We start from the raw sequence: 14,779 nt of genomic DNA, 5'->3' as shown, positions 1-14,779 counted from the left end.
ACTAAGATGTTTGACTCCCTAGTCAGGTTTCACCGAGTTTCAGCAAAGCCTCATTCAAAGAAACAAAACTCGCCCACTTTTCCTGTATTTAAATTAGCTCCCCAATAGGTTTGAGTTGGCTGTAAACAGGCAAAATGTCTATAGCTAATTCTTCCCCCTCACAACAAATAAAACAAAACCACCTCCTTCTTCAATGTATTTTTCATCTGTGTCTTTCAAAAAATAACCAGACATGCCTCTGTTTAGATGATGAAATGCTCGACAAGACTCATGTGTACGGAAATGTTTGTTTAGCTAATCCAAGATAAAATCTGCAAACCCTGACAGCCAAATGAACCTGGCATAAAAGTGTTCTCTGACAGGCAGCAAATGCAGCACAAGTACTGAGCATGCAGCAAGTTCTTCCATTTGTGGGCTTTCTGACCATCATATGCTGATGTTCGGCACATGGAGCAAGTCACATTAAGAAAAATCCAACCCACCTCATTCCAGTTGGGCTCTGTGGTGTCCCTGTAAACTCTAGTTTTAGCCTTGTTCACGAAATACCCAAAAGAATCCACCTCTAACGTGCAGTACAAATCTGAGGAGGAGAGACAGAAACTTGTAAAAAATGTCTAGAATCTCCTACCTTGTGTTCATCACTTTCAGGGTGTGTTTTCATCTGCATCTTCTTTGTATTAACATTGATAACACCATCCAGCACAAACCTCATCATCTGGACTAGCAGAGTTGCCTTTACCAAGCTGAAGTGCCAGCACAGCTGCATAAATGACCTCCACACAGACAAGCCTTTCACCTCTATCAAGAATCAGGTGTATGCTATTACCCAGTATTTCCCAGATCAATCCACAATGAGCAGAATGTACATACCAAAGAGAAATGAAACTTCCCCAGCTAGACACTGGACCCCATCAATACATTAGAACCAATTTCACTGAGAACAGCATCAGCATCATATCCCTCAGAGAGCTGGTTAGAGGCTAGCCATCAAAACCTCATTCTCTTCACAAATTGGTTCATTTTGTGGTATCTGGTGTTTTTGAAGAGCTAGTAATGAGCTGTAGACATTGCCCTTATTTGTGAATTACACTATAAAGTGATGTCAGTGGCCTCTGGGAAGCCAGTGCCTCAGCAGGAGGAAGGCTGACAGAAAGGATGTACATTCAGTTCACTCCTTCCCCCCGAGACTGCACAGGCACCCTAGATAAGCACAGGATCCCCAGCCACATGGCTAGGTGAGCTTTCCAGCTTTGCCTAGATTATCTTCATCAGTGCCTCAGAAGCAGGTTTATTTCTACAAGTGTTGCGTAATCAGCAAACACTGCTTAAAAAATACCAACAGACCAGGCCTAAAAATTAATACTGTATGCTTGATCTTTGATCCTGATCTGTCCTGGGTTGATCTTAAACCACGACACTGATCTTTCTGAGTGTTAATAGTACCATTAAAAACCTGAATCCCCTTAAATTCACACAAGAGCCTCCATTTCACTTGCAGTTCCCCAAATCACCTCTCCTCACCATCACCCCAATGCTAAACCAGCCCACACCCAGCTGTCCCAGCATCTGAATTATCTAACCCCTACCTCTGTGTTATACAGAACTGCAACTCACTTGAACTTTGCTTGAATCCTGTGGCAGAGTGGACAATGACATTCAGGAATCCATAGAGACCTGGGGATTCATCATCTGTACAAAAGAGCCAAGGAATTTTGTTACATTCATGGAGGAGTCAAGAGTGAAAGAATGATGGGATTGATGTTACACAAGTTAAAGAGCAGAAGGTAAACTGTCCCTACAAAGGCTGGCAGGAGCATGTAATCCAGCCATTTCAGCAAGAGGAGACTCATCCAGGTTCAGTGCTGCTTCCATCTGTAATGCCTTTTGGCAATGTATGGCTTTTACAATGATATTTCTCTGGTCAGCAAGATAACATGGAAGAAATTCAAAGGAGAAGTAGTAAAATATAGAGGAAAAGTAGTAAAATATAGAGACTAAATTATGCTAGCAGATTAAATAGTAATTTAGGATGGTCTCTGACACAATTTTGGCCAACTAGTGCTCTTCCATAGGATTGCACAGCTAGGACTCCAACAGGCACTCCAGTCCCTGGCATGATGGATGCACGTAGAGACCACTCCGTAGTCAACAAACTGGAAGATGTCCAGGAATGTTTTACTAATTTAGATGTAACCATATAATTTGGAGGTTGTATTTTCATTGTTGCAGCAAGTAACCTTGAGATGCCAGATTGACCTTGTTCCTGCTGTTCTCTATTTGTATGCTATCTACTTCAACTAAACTACGCAAGTTGGGTACACATGCTCTCAGTTTGTAACTCATCACCAGGTTGAAGCCTTTGGCAAAAAGAAACAGTAAGAGCAGTGCTAGTGGAAACGCACAAAGGCAGGCAGAGGTAGGTTTTCAGTGCAGCTGAACCATGTGAAAGAATAAACCAAAGGTCTCACCTTCCTTATTGATAGTAAGGGGAATGTTGTGGACAGTCTGAAGCTTCACACAGGAGTTTGTCAGCATCTGGAGTTCCACCGATGTGAGTGAGAAGCTTTTAAAGCCTGCCAAGGAGAGTCAAAGAGCGAGGAATTAAGATTCAAAGCAGAGGCTGGATGCATGCTTCCTCAATATGGGCGTACATGGGAAGCTGCTCCCTGGGCAATGCTCAGCATCAGGACTGTGGTGCTTAGGACTGTATTGCTGCTGCAGCCCAGCTCTATTGAGGGCATATTTAGTGTCTCTTTAGAGTAAAAAGTCTCAGAGTGGTTCACAGGAACCAGCAGTGCTTTTATTTGCTTGCAAAGCCAAAACACACCCATGGCAAAAATGCTTCTTTGGACTACAGCCAGATAAAAGTGTGCAGCTGATCCCTCTACCTGGAATTGCACAGAGCTCTACTCTCTAAGGCAATAGGGAGAATCTCTCCACACACTTACCAAGTGCTTTCCCTACATGTTCCCTACATGTTTCTGCAAGCAAAAGTCCCTCAGACAGGCTCAGATATGCAGAGACAGAAGACATCCATGTTGTGCTGTGGATTTGAACACATCTGTCTTTCTGTAGGGAACCCTGCCCCACACTCATCATCTGGCCTGCTGCCCTCTACTAAGATCACAGTATTTGTACCAATACCCGGCTGAAGGACACTCACATTTCTTCTGCTGCTCCCGGATGTTCTCCCTCCACTCTGCCCTTTCATAGTCGGATGAAATGAGGAACGTGTAACTCTACCCAGGAAGACAGAAGAAGAGGGGGTATGCATTAGTCTGAGTGACCACTGAGACCAGACCTGCTTTCAGGCCAGACAACAGGGCATAAAGACCTTGTACAACAGCGTATACAAACACACACAGCCCATGACCTCTGACTTGTACACTGAGGGAGACTAGAAGAGCCACTCACCTTGCCATTGCGATTGTGTACCCGGAAAGCCATGTTGGGCGACATCAGCAATAGGAGGGATTCCTGCTCCGACAGCTTCTTTTTCAACCTCTCAATAACCTTGCTGCCTTTATTAGCCCTCTGGAGGATGGGGGAGAGAGGGAGACAGGGGACACATCATTCTCCAACATCTGCCCCTATTTATACTGACAGATATTTAAAGATGCACAATCTCTTTCCTCTGTGAGTAACCAAATGGGCTGGAGAAATGCTGTCAGGAGGATCCACAGGGCCATCAGCTGCTCAGGAAAGTGTTACCTGCAGTATATCTGCATTCAAACTTGGCTCTGTGCCCCAGTTCCAGCTGCCCCAGATGAAGATGCAGAGGTGCATGGCCACTGTCTCAGCTATACCCTGTACTTTCTGTTCCAGAGGCTGCAACAGCAGCAAGCCAGTGGGCAGCCATAGCACTGCCAGGTCCTCCACAAGTATCCTTATTCTAGGATACTATAAGGAACTTCTCTAGAAGCTGCCCAGAACTCTCCCACTCACCACCCACTGATCCATTTTCAGAGGTCAGCTAAATCCAAGGTTTTTCTTGGATAAAACCCAGACCCAAGCCCAGCCAAGTGTATGGTTTGGCACTGATGCACTGAAGCGTGTATCTCAAGACTCCTGCACCTCGTGAGTAAGAGGCTGCCACACAGTGTTCTTGCTAACATCTTACTTTTTCCAGGAAGCCCTCTCTGAAAGCCAGCCAGGGAATAAAGGCAGAAGCATGTTATTTGGAAGCACAGGTGTTAGTCTTCTCATGGTACAAGCAATATTATTGATATCCTGTTCTACACACCAGCAGGCTTTTAGTGTTCAAAATCTTACTACTCTTTCAGGTTCCAGGAAAGCTGAGTCTAACATCTCTGAGAAAACATGTCTTGAAAGCAAGGAGAAACCTGGGCCAGAAACACCATATCTGTGTCAGACTGTCCAGTCAGTATAATTGGTGTTCTCCCTATATTTGCTGGTGCTTTGATACTGGTGAAGTCAGAAAAAGCTTCAGATATGTAACTGAGCCTGCAAAAATTCAGAAGTACATGGCTTCTGACCAAAATCAGTTGCAGCATCATCCTTCGACAGCCAGAAACCAGGAGGACACACTACCAGTCCACAGCATAAGAGCCCTGCTCCCCACATGGATGCTAAGCAACAGCAGCCACAGGTAGTTCAAGTAGAGGAGCCACTGACTACAAGTACAGGTTCTTTTTGTTTCTGCCTCCTCACAGGAGACCATCATTCAAGCGACGCACTAGAACAAGCAACGATGGGCTGCAGAATATCTGAATATCACTGGTAACAAAGCTGCACCACAAGCCTCTGCTGAACAGTCTGGTTTAGTGTGACCGCTAAAAATGCTGTGCAGCTCTGGGAATTCTGCTTCTCTCAGCACCTCATCTCAGCAGAGACACTGAGTCTGTACAATAAGCTTTAACCCCTTTTACCTTTTCACGCTGGATGTCATTCTTGATCTGGGATATCTTGATCTTCATGGCATCCAGCTCCTCATCGGGTACCAGTGGGATATTGGGCACTGCCTCAGATTCATCCACCATTTGGAAACTAAGGTCAGTGAGGGGGATGTACCATTTGCAGTCATATTGTTGGCTTTTTCTGAAAGACAGAAGATCCAAACCTTTTACAGTGTTTGGCAACACCCTCTCCCCTTCCCACAAGTCCTTCTCTGCTATAGTGCATAAGATACAGAACTAGGCACAACTTCACTGTGACCCCCATGTGGGAAAAGTCTGGCAAAAGGCTACTTTCCAGCAAGAAAGCCAAAACCAGACAATAGCCAGTACAGCACCTAACAAGGCAACTTGTTTTGTTGTCTGTTTCTTTTTCTCTTAAGAGTAAGAAACTACAGTGATCTTTTGCAAACCCTTTCAGTCTTGCATGCTCTCCCTTTCAAACCTCTGCAGAGGCAATGGTCAGAAGCCATGCCATGCCTCTCACCTAGCTGCTACCTATCTTCTAAACCCAGCTCTCTCCTGCCTGAGCTAAGAGGGCCAGATGAACAAGTATGTATAAACCTCTGTGTAATCCAACCAGAAAAGAGCAATTACAGCTTTTAGCTGCCATTCTCCAGTAATTTCACCAGGATAATCCATTCACTTTTTTCATGTTTAACATGATTCACTCCCTCTCCACTTCAACTGTCTTGGGATGTCCCACTCTTTTGACGGTTCATTCCTCATAAGTGTGTGCTTCAGAAAGGGTAGGGACAACTTTCTGTCTGAGGAGGGCAAAAAGACAAGGGGGGGTCTCTTCAAGTAGAACATTTACCAAATGAAGAGAAGCCCTGTTTGAGGCAGGTATGTTGATAAAGGTTCCTCCCCCCGCTTTTGTGAAGAATGCCAACAAGACTGCAGAGCTGCGCTCTGGGGTTGGCACATGGCCTGTTTATTGTACTCCCAATTTTTCTGACAAACCGTTAACTGGCTGTACCTGCAAGGCCAAAATTAATAACCTCAGTAACAAAAGAATGTGAGGAATTTCACCTGTTAAAGGAAAGGGGAAGTAGAGAAACAAATAGCATCTGTCCAGAATGACAGCAGTTATAGTACATTCTATTTTCCTAGGAAGGCTCAGGGCAGTGCCAGGAGGAATGAACCTTTCCTGAGGGATCAGGACTTGGCCAAGGTCTCGTAATAGACAGTATTATCTTGCTGATCATGCCTAGCTACATCTTATGGACTATGGTTACCCATTTCTGGGGTATTCAATTTCAACTGAAATTGCTGGCTAATCCCAGGATTCTGCTGAAACTAAGGCACAAAGCACATAGTCCAGAAGGAAAACCTCACCCTCCGATCTGCTTCTTGAGCTTGGCACACAGGAACAGATCAGTAAAAAGGAAGACATGACGTAGTTTGCGAGCCCCCTCAACCAGCTCCACCATGAAACTGTCTTTCAGCAGCTGCCGGTGCTGGTGAAAAAACAAACAATGGTTTAGTTAGGGCAATGTGAGCCACAGATCTGGCACTGGGGCAACACATTCCATAGACATGACTCCTACCAGTGGCAAATTCAATAACTTGGTCTAATTCAGAAAGAAAAAGGACCATTAAATGTTTCTTGCTGTAAGCCCTTCTTCCTGCTGCTGCCCTCCCTCCCAGGGGACGAGATGGCCGTGCATCTCCTTACTATCTGCTTCGGGGTCAGGCTTCAGGCTTCTCTCCATCACCTGTTCCTGAGCCCAAGTGTGATTTACTATGAGTCACTGCCCCGCTTCTGCACACTCAAGGGCCAGAACCGCTGACAGAATATCATACCCTCAACAAACCAGCAGAGAGCAGCAAACATCACCGTTCTCAGCTCAAGCCACCCCACCAGGAGAAAAAGGAGCAAACACCTCCACCCCCCATTCACAACAGTAGTCTGTCAACATTAACAGCTAAATGCCATTGCTGCTTCTTTATTGCAAGTGCTGTTAAGGGATAATTCCAAAACAAAATGTGTGTCTAGTGAACTTCAAGGAAGTCCCTTATCAGCCTGTGTTTAAAAAGGACCATCTGGATGTGTCCCCACCCTGTGCCTATATAAATCTCTTTTACACATCATGAAGATCCTCCAAACCTAGAAGATGCAACAAAGCTGCATAACTCTGATGCCTTTATTCCTGTTTCTAGTTCCAGGGAGCTGCAGGCAGAAGCATCATTTTCCTAATTCCCTTATGGGAACTCTGTACTCAAAAGACAAAAAGACTGGAGCACTAGCACCGAGACAGATGGCTGTGTGCTAGTGACCGAGCCAGGAATTCCAAGCCCTGCTCTATGCTCAGACCTTCTGCTCCGATGGCAGGATCAATAGAACTCTGAGTACACATCTGGAATAGGTATCTCCCACTGATTTTCAAGCAGAAGTATGGGATATACAACTTTGGGCAAATTTTATTCCCACCAGTATGTATAGCTGCAGTGTTGCCTTGCTTCACAGCCAGTACAAGCAGGAACCACCAGCTCATCCACACATGCTAAGGTACGCTGAAGTACTTTCTTCTGACCTGTACTGTTTCCTTGCTATTCCAGCTAAGAGGATGCTCCCCTGAAAACCAAGGAGCAACATGTTACACATACCATATATGTCCATACAGCACCATGGCTCGGGATGGGAGAGATGTGCCAACACCACCCAATGTTAACCAACACCTCCCCTGCTGGCTCTCACTGTCAGCCTTCTCCAGGCCCATGCTCTGGATTCGTCAGCAGAACTCACTCCTGACCTGCAGTATTTCAGAGATCCCCACACTGGGAACCACATACACAAACCCCATCCATGCCCAAGAGGCAGCTGTGCTCAGCTGTGCAGCAGCAGCAACAGGAAAGCAGTTAACATGAGCAAGGTAAGGACATCCAAAGCAGCCCTGATGCCTCTGTTTCTCAGGTTATGCCCCATGGGTTCTGTTTGCTGCGTGACTCAACAAGCCCTCCACTGTTACTGCAGTGGGTGTGGGAGTGCAAACCCCCCACGCTGACTCTCCTTCCGCCTGCCATCCTTCCCATCTTGGCTCTCCCAAAGGAAAACAAACCACATCAGTCCCAAGCCCAGCAGGCATCATGGCAAGGAATACAAGGCAGAGAAATGCCCTTGCAGACATAATTCTTGTTTCCACACTCTGTTCTACAGCACTCAAAACTTCCTGACATGGACTAAGAGCCTGCGTTTTCCTGTCTGCAGCTGCACTAGTACCACAGCTAGCTGTTAACAACACACACATAGTAGTGTCAGCAGCTCACCTTGGTGCTGCCTTCCATTACACAAAAGTCCTGAAAATCTGTGAGCAGCAGCAAAAAGCTGCACCTTTCCCATAATATCAGAAAGCAAGGCTGCTCCCTAGAAGACTGTTGCACCATCTCTGGGCAGGAATCTGTGGAGATCTGGTATCCAGCAGTGATTCAGGCTCAGAAAGGCCTGTACATATGTTAATGTTTATTTTTAGGTGGGTGTGATCCTCCTAGCTGCTCCTCAGTGTTTTTGGAGAGGATGCTGCCTGCATTCACGTCCCTGCTGCTGATACGCACTTGTGCATGCCTCTGCCTCCTGCATGACAAACCAACTCCAGGTAGGAAACCAGAAAGAGAGCTTGGAAGAGAAATAAATAACAAGGAGGAGAAAGTACCTTTTCAGTAACAAAAACACTCTCCACAGCTGCAAAGAATTTCATTTTGGAACAATAATGAAGTGGAGGAATATATCTTCTGAGGAAGTCAAAACCCTGATCTCAGATTTCCAGTTCTGATGCATATTAATTAAGCTGCAAATCAGCTCAGCTCCTCTAGGGTAATAAGAATAGCTGCTTGTTGCCAGCTCAACCTCTGCTCATTGTTCGTAGGTGTAAAGATGTTCTCACAGTTCACTCATCCCTGCTACCCAGCAGGATATGGCACAGTCCCTTCCCCACTTGGCAGGGACATGGCAGTGTCCTAACCTGCCCTTCTGTCCGCCTCTGCCAGGCACTGGCAGTGTGTGAGATCAGCCAAGATGTCACCCCAGCACCCTGATGAATGTTCCCAGCAGAAAAATACCCCAAGCTAGTCAGAGCACAGAGTCAGCACCACATCTCTGCTCATGGCAGAGACAGGCCAACAGCATGGGCTTCTTCACAGGCAATGGAGGACACAAGCCCATGACACCTGTTGGAGGACTGTGAAGGACTACTGCTCAGCCCTAGATTAGCCCCCTGGTTTTGGCAGTATTTCAATACCATCATCCAGACCAGAGCATTTTGAAGACAAGCGTGTCCTCAAGTGAAGGCAAGGCCCATGCAGAGACACTAGTGACTGGAAACTTTCATGTCAGGCCTCCACAAAGTTAGAAAAGAGCCCATCAGTGCTCCCTGCAGCAAGTCTATAGACCTCCCAACATGTCCTGCCTGGTCCAACCAGGCCACTCCCCCTTCTGCCTTCCAAAGTCACACCTAAATGGCCACTGCACAACCAGCTTTTGGCTGTAACCATCCAAGCAGATTTCCCTCAAACAGCCATGCTCTCTGTCCCACATCTCCCCAGAGCCCAAGCAGAAATCTCAGCCATACAATGCCAAAACAGGGATGTGATTCAACACCCTTCACAGTTCCCATCTGGGAGTGAGGTACTCATTTGCACTGAATTTATTTTGGTAGCACTTCTGGGTACAAGATACCCTGACTGACATGAGACAGTGCTAGCATGAGGCAGTAAACTTTGGCAGTCTGATCTCCCAGAAAGAGAGCTGAGTGGGAAGATGACAAGGCTGGATTTCCTAAACTTGACTGGAACTGAAGTAAGCTATGACTATGACCACGAGCTAGCTGAGAACGTCTGCCCTCAGCAAGCAGCAGAAGTAAACTGCCACAAAAGCGATCAAGTATCTGTGGAGGAGAGGACAGGAGAAAACATCTGTGGATGTGTTTGTGGATGCTTGATGTTAGATCTAACTACTACCTTCTCTTGGAAAACAGGACTTTGGTTAGAGCTGGGCACAACAGGCATGCCCCAGGCTGCTCAGCATCAGTGGAGCAGAGGAGTGCTCCCAGCAAAGGGTCACATCCTCTTCTGCACATGATTCATCTTGCTGCGAGGGCTCAGCACATCAGAGGAAAACAATAAAAGGATCTGCCAACTGGCTTACCAGATCCCTGCCAAACCCCACAGTGAGGAAGCACACCCTCCCGGACCTCCCGACATGACTCAGCCATTGTACCCCACCGGGGAGCCAACAGCCCCCTCAAACAGGACTCATGCCAGGCAGATGCTCATCCCACCTCAGCTCCACAGGCCTTCTCTACGGTTTGGGAACCAAAGCCCACTTTGGTCAGCTACTCACACCCAGGGCCAGCAATAGCTATTCTTTTGGTGGCCTCCTGTTAAACCAGGTCTCCTGAAACATGAGGTCTTCCAACTGGTTGATCCTGCCACACGTGACATACAACAACCTATCTGTGGAAAACCATCTCTCTGCCTTGGTTTTAAAGTTACTCTGAAATGACATAGAAACTACAGAAACACCAAATAAACATCCCATTAGCTTAGCATCAGAGTGCCAGTACTGTGGCAGAGTGACCCCCTCTCCTCCACAGACAGCCCCGAGACTGTCAGAGGTCCAGCACCAAAGCTCAGCTAGGCTACAGAGATGTTCCAGGAGACTTGGCGAGAGCTTCCTATTTTGTACCCTATTGTATTTGTATCCTATTTGTTTAATGGAATTAATTAGGATCATCTTTAATCTCTCAAACAGTGCTCTGGACAAAGCAGCTCTCCCTGTACATCTTTCAGTGCGTGGATAGCCTTTTTGGACTACCTCCTCCTTTTGGCTTTCCTCCTCCTTTTACATCTGTCAGTGAGCATCTCCCCCTCCGCTGCTACCAACCTCACGACTTACCTGTATGCTCATCATCTATTCATCCTACATGTTTTTGTGCTGCTTGCATATGCTAACTCCTGCTGCTGTCACATGTTTAACTCCAGGAAGTGTGACCAGCTTGTCTGAGACACATTACAAAGAGCGGAACTTAAAAAACCACTCATCCAGCACTACAACTGTACGAAAGGCCATCTCCTCCCTTGTATGCTGAGGAAAGAGCTCATCCGATGTGGTGACAGCAGAGGCCTGCAGCGTGCGTGGGTGAGAGCCTGGGAAGGAGTGGAACATGTGTGATGCAGGAGGAGGAGGGTAAAAGCGGGAGATGGGTATTGGCATATGTCAGTGAGGAAGAGGTGGTTTGGCTTTCTGCAGAGCGTAGGAAGAAAACGATTCCTCGTGTGCGTGCGCGTGTGTTGCAGGACCAGCGTTGCAGGATAAAGGGATGCTCTGCCTAAGGACAGCACTGGCTGCTCTTTGAGCATTTTTATAGCCTTTCTTTTTTAATTTCCAAAGCTCCTTTCACTGGGAGCTCTCTGACTCCAGTTGTAAGACGGGGTATGAAGTATTCAAGATTATTTTTGAGTGCTTTATTGCCAACGCCTGCCCAAGGCCTCCAGAAGCAGTAGGCACCAGGCCTCAAGCTGTGCCTGGATGCCTGTGTCTAAGCTTAGCTCCCAGCTTTTCAAAGGCTTTAGTTTGCAGTTTTGCTCCTTTGCAAATGTCCTTTGTCCTTTCACTTCCCTAGCACACTTGGTCTCTATTAAGTTAAACAGGAGCCTAAAGCAGTGATACCCGGTCTCCTGACTGCAGCTTAAAACCACATTGAGAAATACAGTAAAGCAGCTTGCAAAGCAGCCTCTTCTCTACAGGGCAAGGGAAAAGGTACACAGTTGCATAAGCTGATCCAACTTGTGATCTAGGGGGCTTGCCTGTCAGCCCTTTTGTGTCTAAACTGATGGAACGGGACGCTAAGCCACTCAGCCAGCAGAGCGACCCAAAACTCAAAAAGGCTTCTTCTTAGGCAGCTCCAGTCCTCCATGGCACTGTGGAGCACTATCACCCACATGAACTCTGCAATTTTTTTGCAGTTTCATTAATTCCTGCTTTACAAGAATGGGCTGAATTAGCTGGAAACACAAGCCTTTACTTCTGGCAGGGAAAGACAACACATGCTTGACAGTCACCTGCATCCAGGCTTAGTTGAAAAAACCCCATGCAGACCATAGAGCTGCTCTGTTAATGCAGAAAGGTTATTACTGCTCCTTTCCTTCTGGTACATAATAGTGGCACATCCTGCACATCAAAGCATTAGTTTTCCTGCTGCCCCAAGGGACCATCCCTGGGAGAACTTTAAACAGATTCCCCATTTAAGTCAGGAGGACAGTGGTGAAAAAAAATCAGCAGTGAGAAAATAAAATGCCTGCTCCATGGTCCTAAGGGGTGGAAGATTCTCCACCACTTGCATTCAGTCAGAATGCTCATTGCTACTCAGACCTCTTTTTCCTCCATACATTCGTTTGCTTATTTAGAGGGCTGGCAAAGTAGTACCTGCGGATAATCCATCAAAAAGAAAGCAAAACCTCTAAAGTAGGAAGATGGGAAGAAAAGGAGGGAGCAAGAGAATGCAGCAGATCAGGCTGAATGGGAAACACACCCAAAAGTCCTCCTGGCTCCCCTGTATTGCCAGGCTGGGTCTGGTGCTCTCCTGGCTTCCCTCAGCAAACCACGAAGCAGAGAAGACAAGCTACAGTCAGCCTGGCAGGCAGCAAGGACCAAACTATGTGTTTGTAGGTTTAACCCACCAATACTGCCTTCCCTGTTATGGCCCTTTCTGTCCCTCTGGTTTTATTCCTTTTGTTCCCATCTCCTGGCACACTCTGAAATACTCATTTAGCCCAGCAAATTAAACCAGAAAACTTTATATGCCTACGTCTAGAATTAGATAAAAGCCTCCTGAGCCAAGCAGAGCCAAGGGGGTGTTGTGCTGGAAGGACACCTGACATCATGCAGGAAGACAGCAGGCAGGTCAGACTCAGTTGACGCTCCCAGAGCAGGGAATTACTCCTGCAAAAGGGAGGAATTCTGTGCTGATGAGCCTGTACTCTCTCCTGACCTGCACTCCTCTCCTCAGCAGCCTGTCACTAGGGAAATTAACAACTGGCTGCTTTCCCCAGTTCAAAGCAATCCTGAAAAAAAGAGCTGGAGCAAGAGGCTGGCAAAGGAGATTCGACTCCTCCCCACGATGCACTCAAAGGAGAAGAATATTCTATACAAAAGGCGAGGACTGGGGAAAAAAGATAACTGAGATCAGCACCTAAGCAATACATGAGGGGAAAAAGCTGTTTTCCCTCCTTCCTTTCCACCAAGGAAATTTCAATGGGAGGAAGACAAATAATGAAAAAAGCCATCAAAGCAAGCTGGTGATTCATTAAAATAAAAATGCATTATGCATTGAGAGCAGTCAATTAGGAGATGCAAACTGCACGCTGTCCTGTCACCCTCGGGGAAGCACCAGCAAGATGAGTAGGAGGAAAGGATAAGCAGAAAAGGAAAGATTTACAGCCATAAACAAAACCCAGCTATGACCCCAAGCTGAGTAGCTTGTAGGAAGGAGCAGCCTTCACTAATGCACACAGAGTAGCTGGGAGCAGATTCGTGTCTCTGGGTTGCCATGCAGAGAGTGAATGTATCCAGTATTACTGCTTCGAAAAAAGTGGGATATTAATGCTAAATGACTACAGAAAGTCTCCACCATCAGATTCCCAGAGTGAAAGGCAAACTATGGGAAGCATCAAAACCAAGTCCTTTCCTTCCCTGGGCTCAATGCAAGATGTGTGCAGTAAGGGAGAGCACAAGGTTTTCCAGTCTCCTCCAACACACCCACAGCCCTCTCCCTGGATACTGCCCCTTCTTTCCCTCCCCACATCATACATGGAGTCACAGCAGGACCAGTGAGAGTGTGAACAGGCCTGCTGAGCCCAATCCTGACAAGCCTCCCCTTCTGGTTAAGATCTGACAAACACATCACTCCAAAAAGAAATCCTCAGGATCATTCTCCTGAGCCTGCCCCTCTGCCTGGGCTCTGGCAACTCATTAGGATTCTGCATGACATATGCCCAAGCCTGCATCCTTCACTGAGATTCTGACAGACAACTGGAGAACACTAAATGCTCCCTTCCCTGCAAGGGGGCATTTTAGTCTGCTGTATCTTCTATGACCCAATCAACATGCACTTAAATGAGTCCATCTACTATCACTGAGGCCCTGATGACTAATGTCTGAGCTTCTACCTCAGCTTCCAACTGCTCAGCCTCTCCTTTTCTCAGCTGCAGACCTCCTCAGTTGACAAAATGAGACAACAAACAAGACTTGCAGGACAAAGGGCACTGAATTCCCAGTACTGCAGCTTCTAGGTGGTGTTTCCTCACCTTTTCCTCCTCCCAGGCTTCCCGTTTGGTTTCAGTTTGCAGGTAAAATACAAGTCCGTTTAATGCACAGCAATACCCATCACAGAAATTATGTAAGACAAATGATTATAACAATGCTAAGGACAAAACTCTCATCACACTTCTCCTCTGGGTCTCCAAACTGTTTTCTGAACAGAAAACAAAGGGGAGCTGTACCACATTCTTCAGGGAACAGGGACACTGCATAAACTGTAACTTGGCAACAAACAAATTAATAGGGTAACTTCCTAGTCTGCTCTACAGAAAAGGATCAACTCTTCGAAACTGAGAAAATAATGAAAGCAGGAAGACTCACCTCCCCCTTCTTTACAGTCATTGACTGCCGGCGAGGAGTGATCTCCTCATTGATGCTGGAGAGGAAGTTCTGTGAAATCCGCAGAGCATCCTGCAGGAGTGGATGATCAGGGTGGCTCACTGGAGTGTGCTTGAGCAAATCCTGACACCAGGAACACAAATAAAGAACAGAGCTATGAGCAGCACTGGAAAGCAGAAGGTTCTGAAGGCCCCTAACTAGAAGTGTTGGA

At 46.7% G+C, this 14,779-nt stretch overlaps 1 protein-coding gene across 1 annotated transcript in view; it reads right to left on the bottom strand.

The window, feature by feature from the left end:
• The window catches only part of BCR (BCR activator of RhoGEF and GTPase), a 93,555-nt gene that overhangs the window by 14,712 nt on the left and 64,064 nt on the right, over positions 1 to 14,779 (bottom strand). Inside the window, exons 8-15 of the mRNA XM_062631336.1 lie at positions 14,551 to 14,691; positions 6,252 to 6,373; positions 4,890 to 5,058; positions 3,415 to 3,534; positions 3,164 to 3,239; positions 2,469 to 2,573; positions 1,615 to 1,689; positions 483 to 580 (exon numbers count right to left, since the gene is read on the bottom strand). Of these exons, the coding sequence (XP_062487320.1) occupies positions 483 to 580; positions 1,615 to 1,689; positions 2,469 to 2,573; positions 3,164 to 3,239; positions 3,415 to 3,534; positions 4,890 to 5,058; positions 6,252 to 6,373; positions 14,551 to 14,691 (906 nt within the window). The remainder of the gene's footprint in view (positions 1 to 482; positions 581 to 1,614; positions 1,690 to 2,468; positions 2,574 to 3,163; positions 3,240 to 3,414; positions 3,535 to 4,889; positions 5,059 to 6,251; positions 6,374 to 14,550; positions 14,692 to 14,779) is intronic.

Source organism: Pezoporus occidentalis, unplaced genomic scaffold (assembly GCF_034315485.1).
Source record: "Pezoporus occidentalis ecotype Australia unplaced genomic scaffold, CSIRO_AGI_Poc_V1 ctg37, whole genome shotgun sequence".
NCBI classification, from domain to species: domain Eukaryota; kingdom Metazoa; phylum Chordata; class Aves; order Psittaciformes; family Psittacidae; genus Pezoporus; species Pezoporus occidentalis.
Note: the sequence above shows the minus strand (reverse complement) of the source record. Positions and strands in the feature narration are given on the sequence as shown.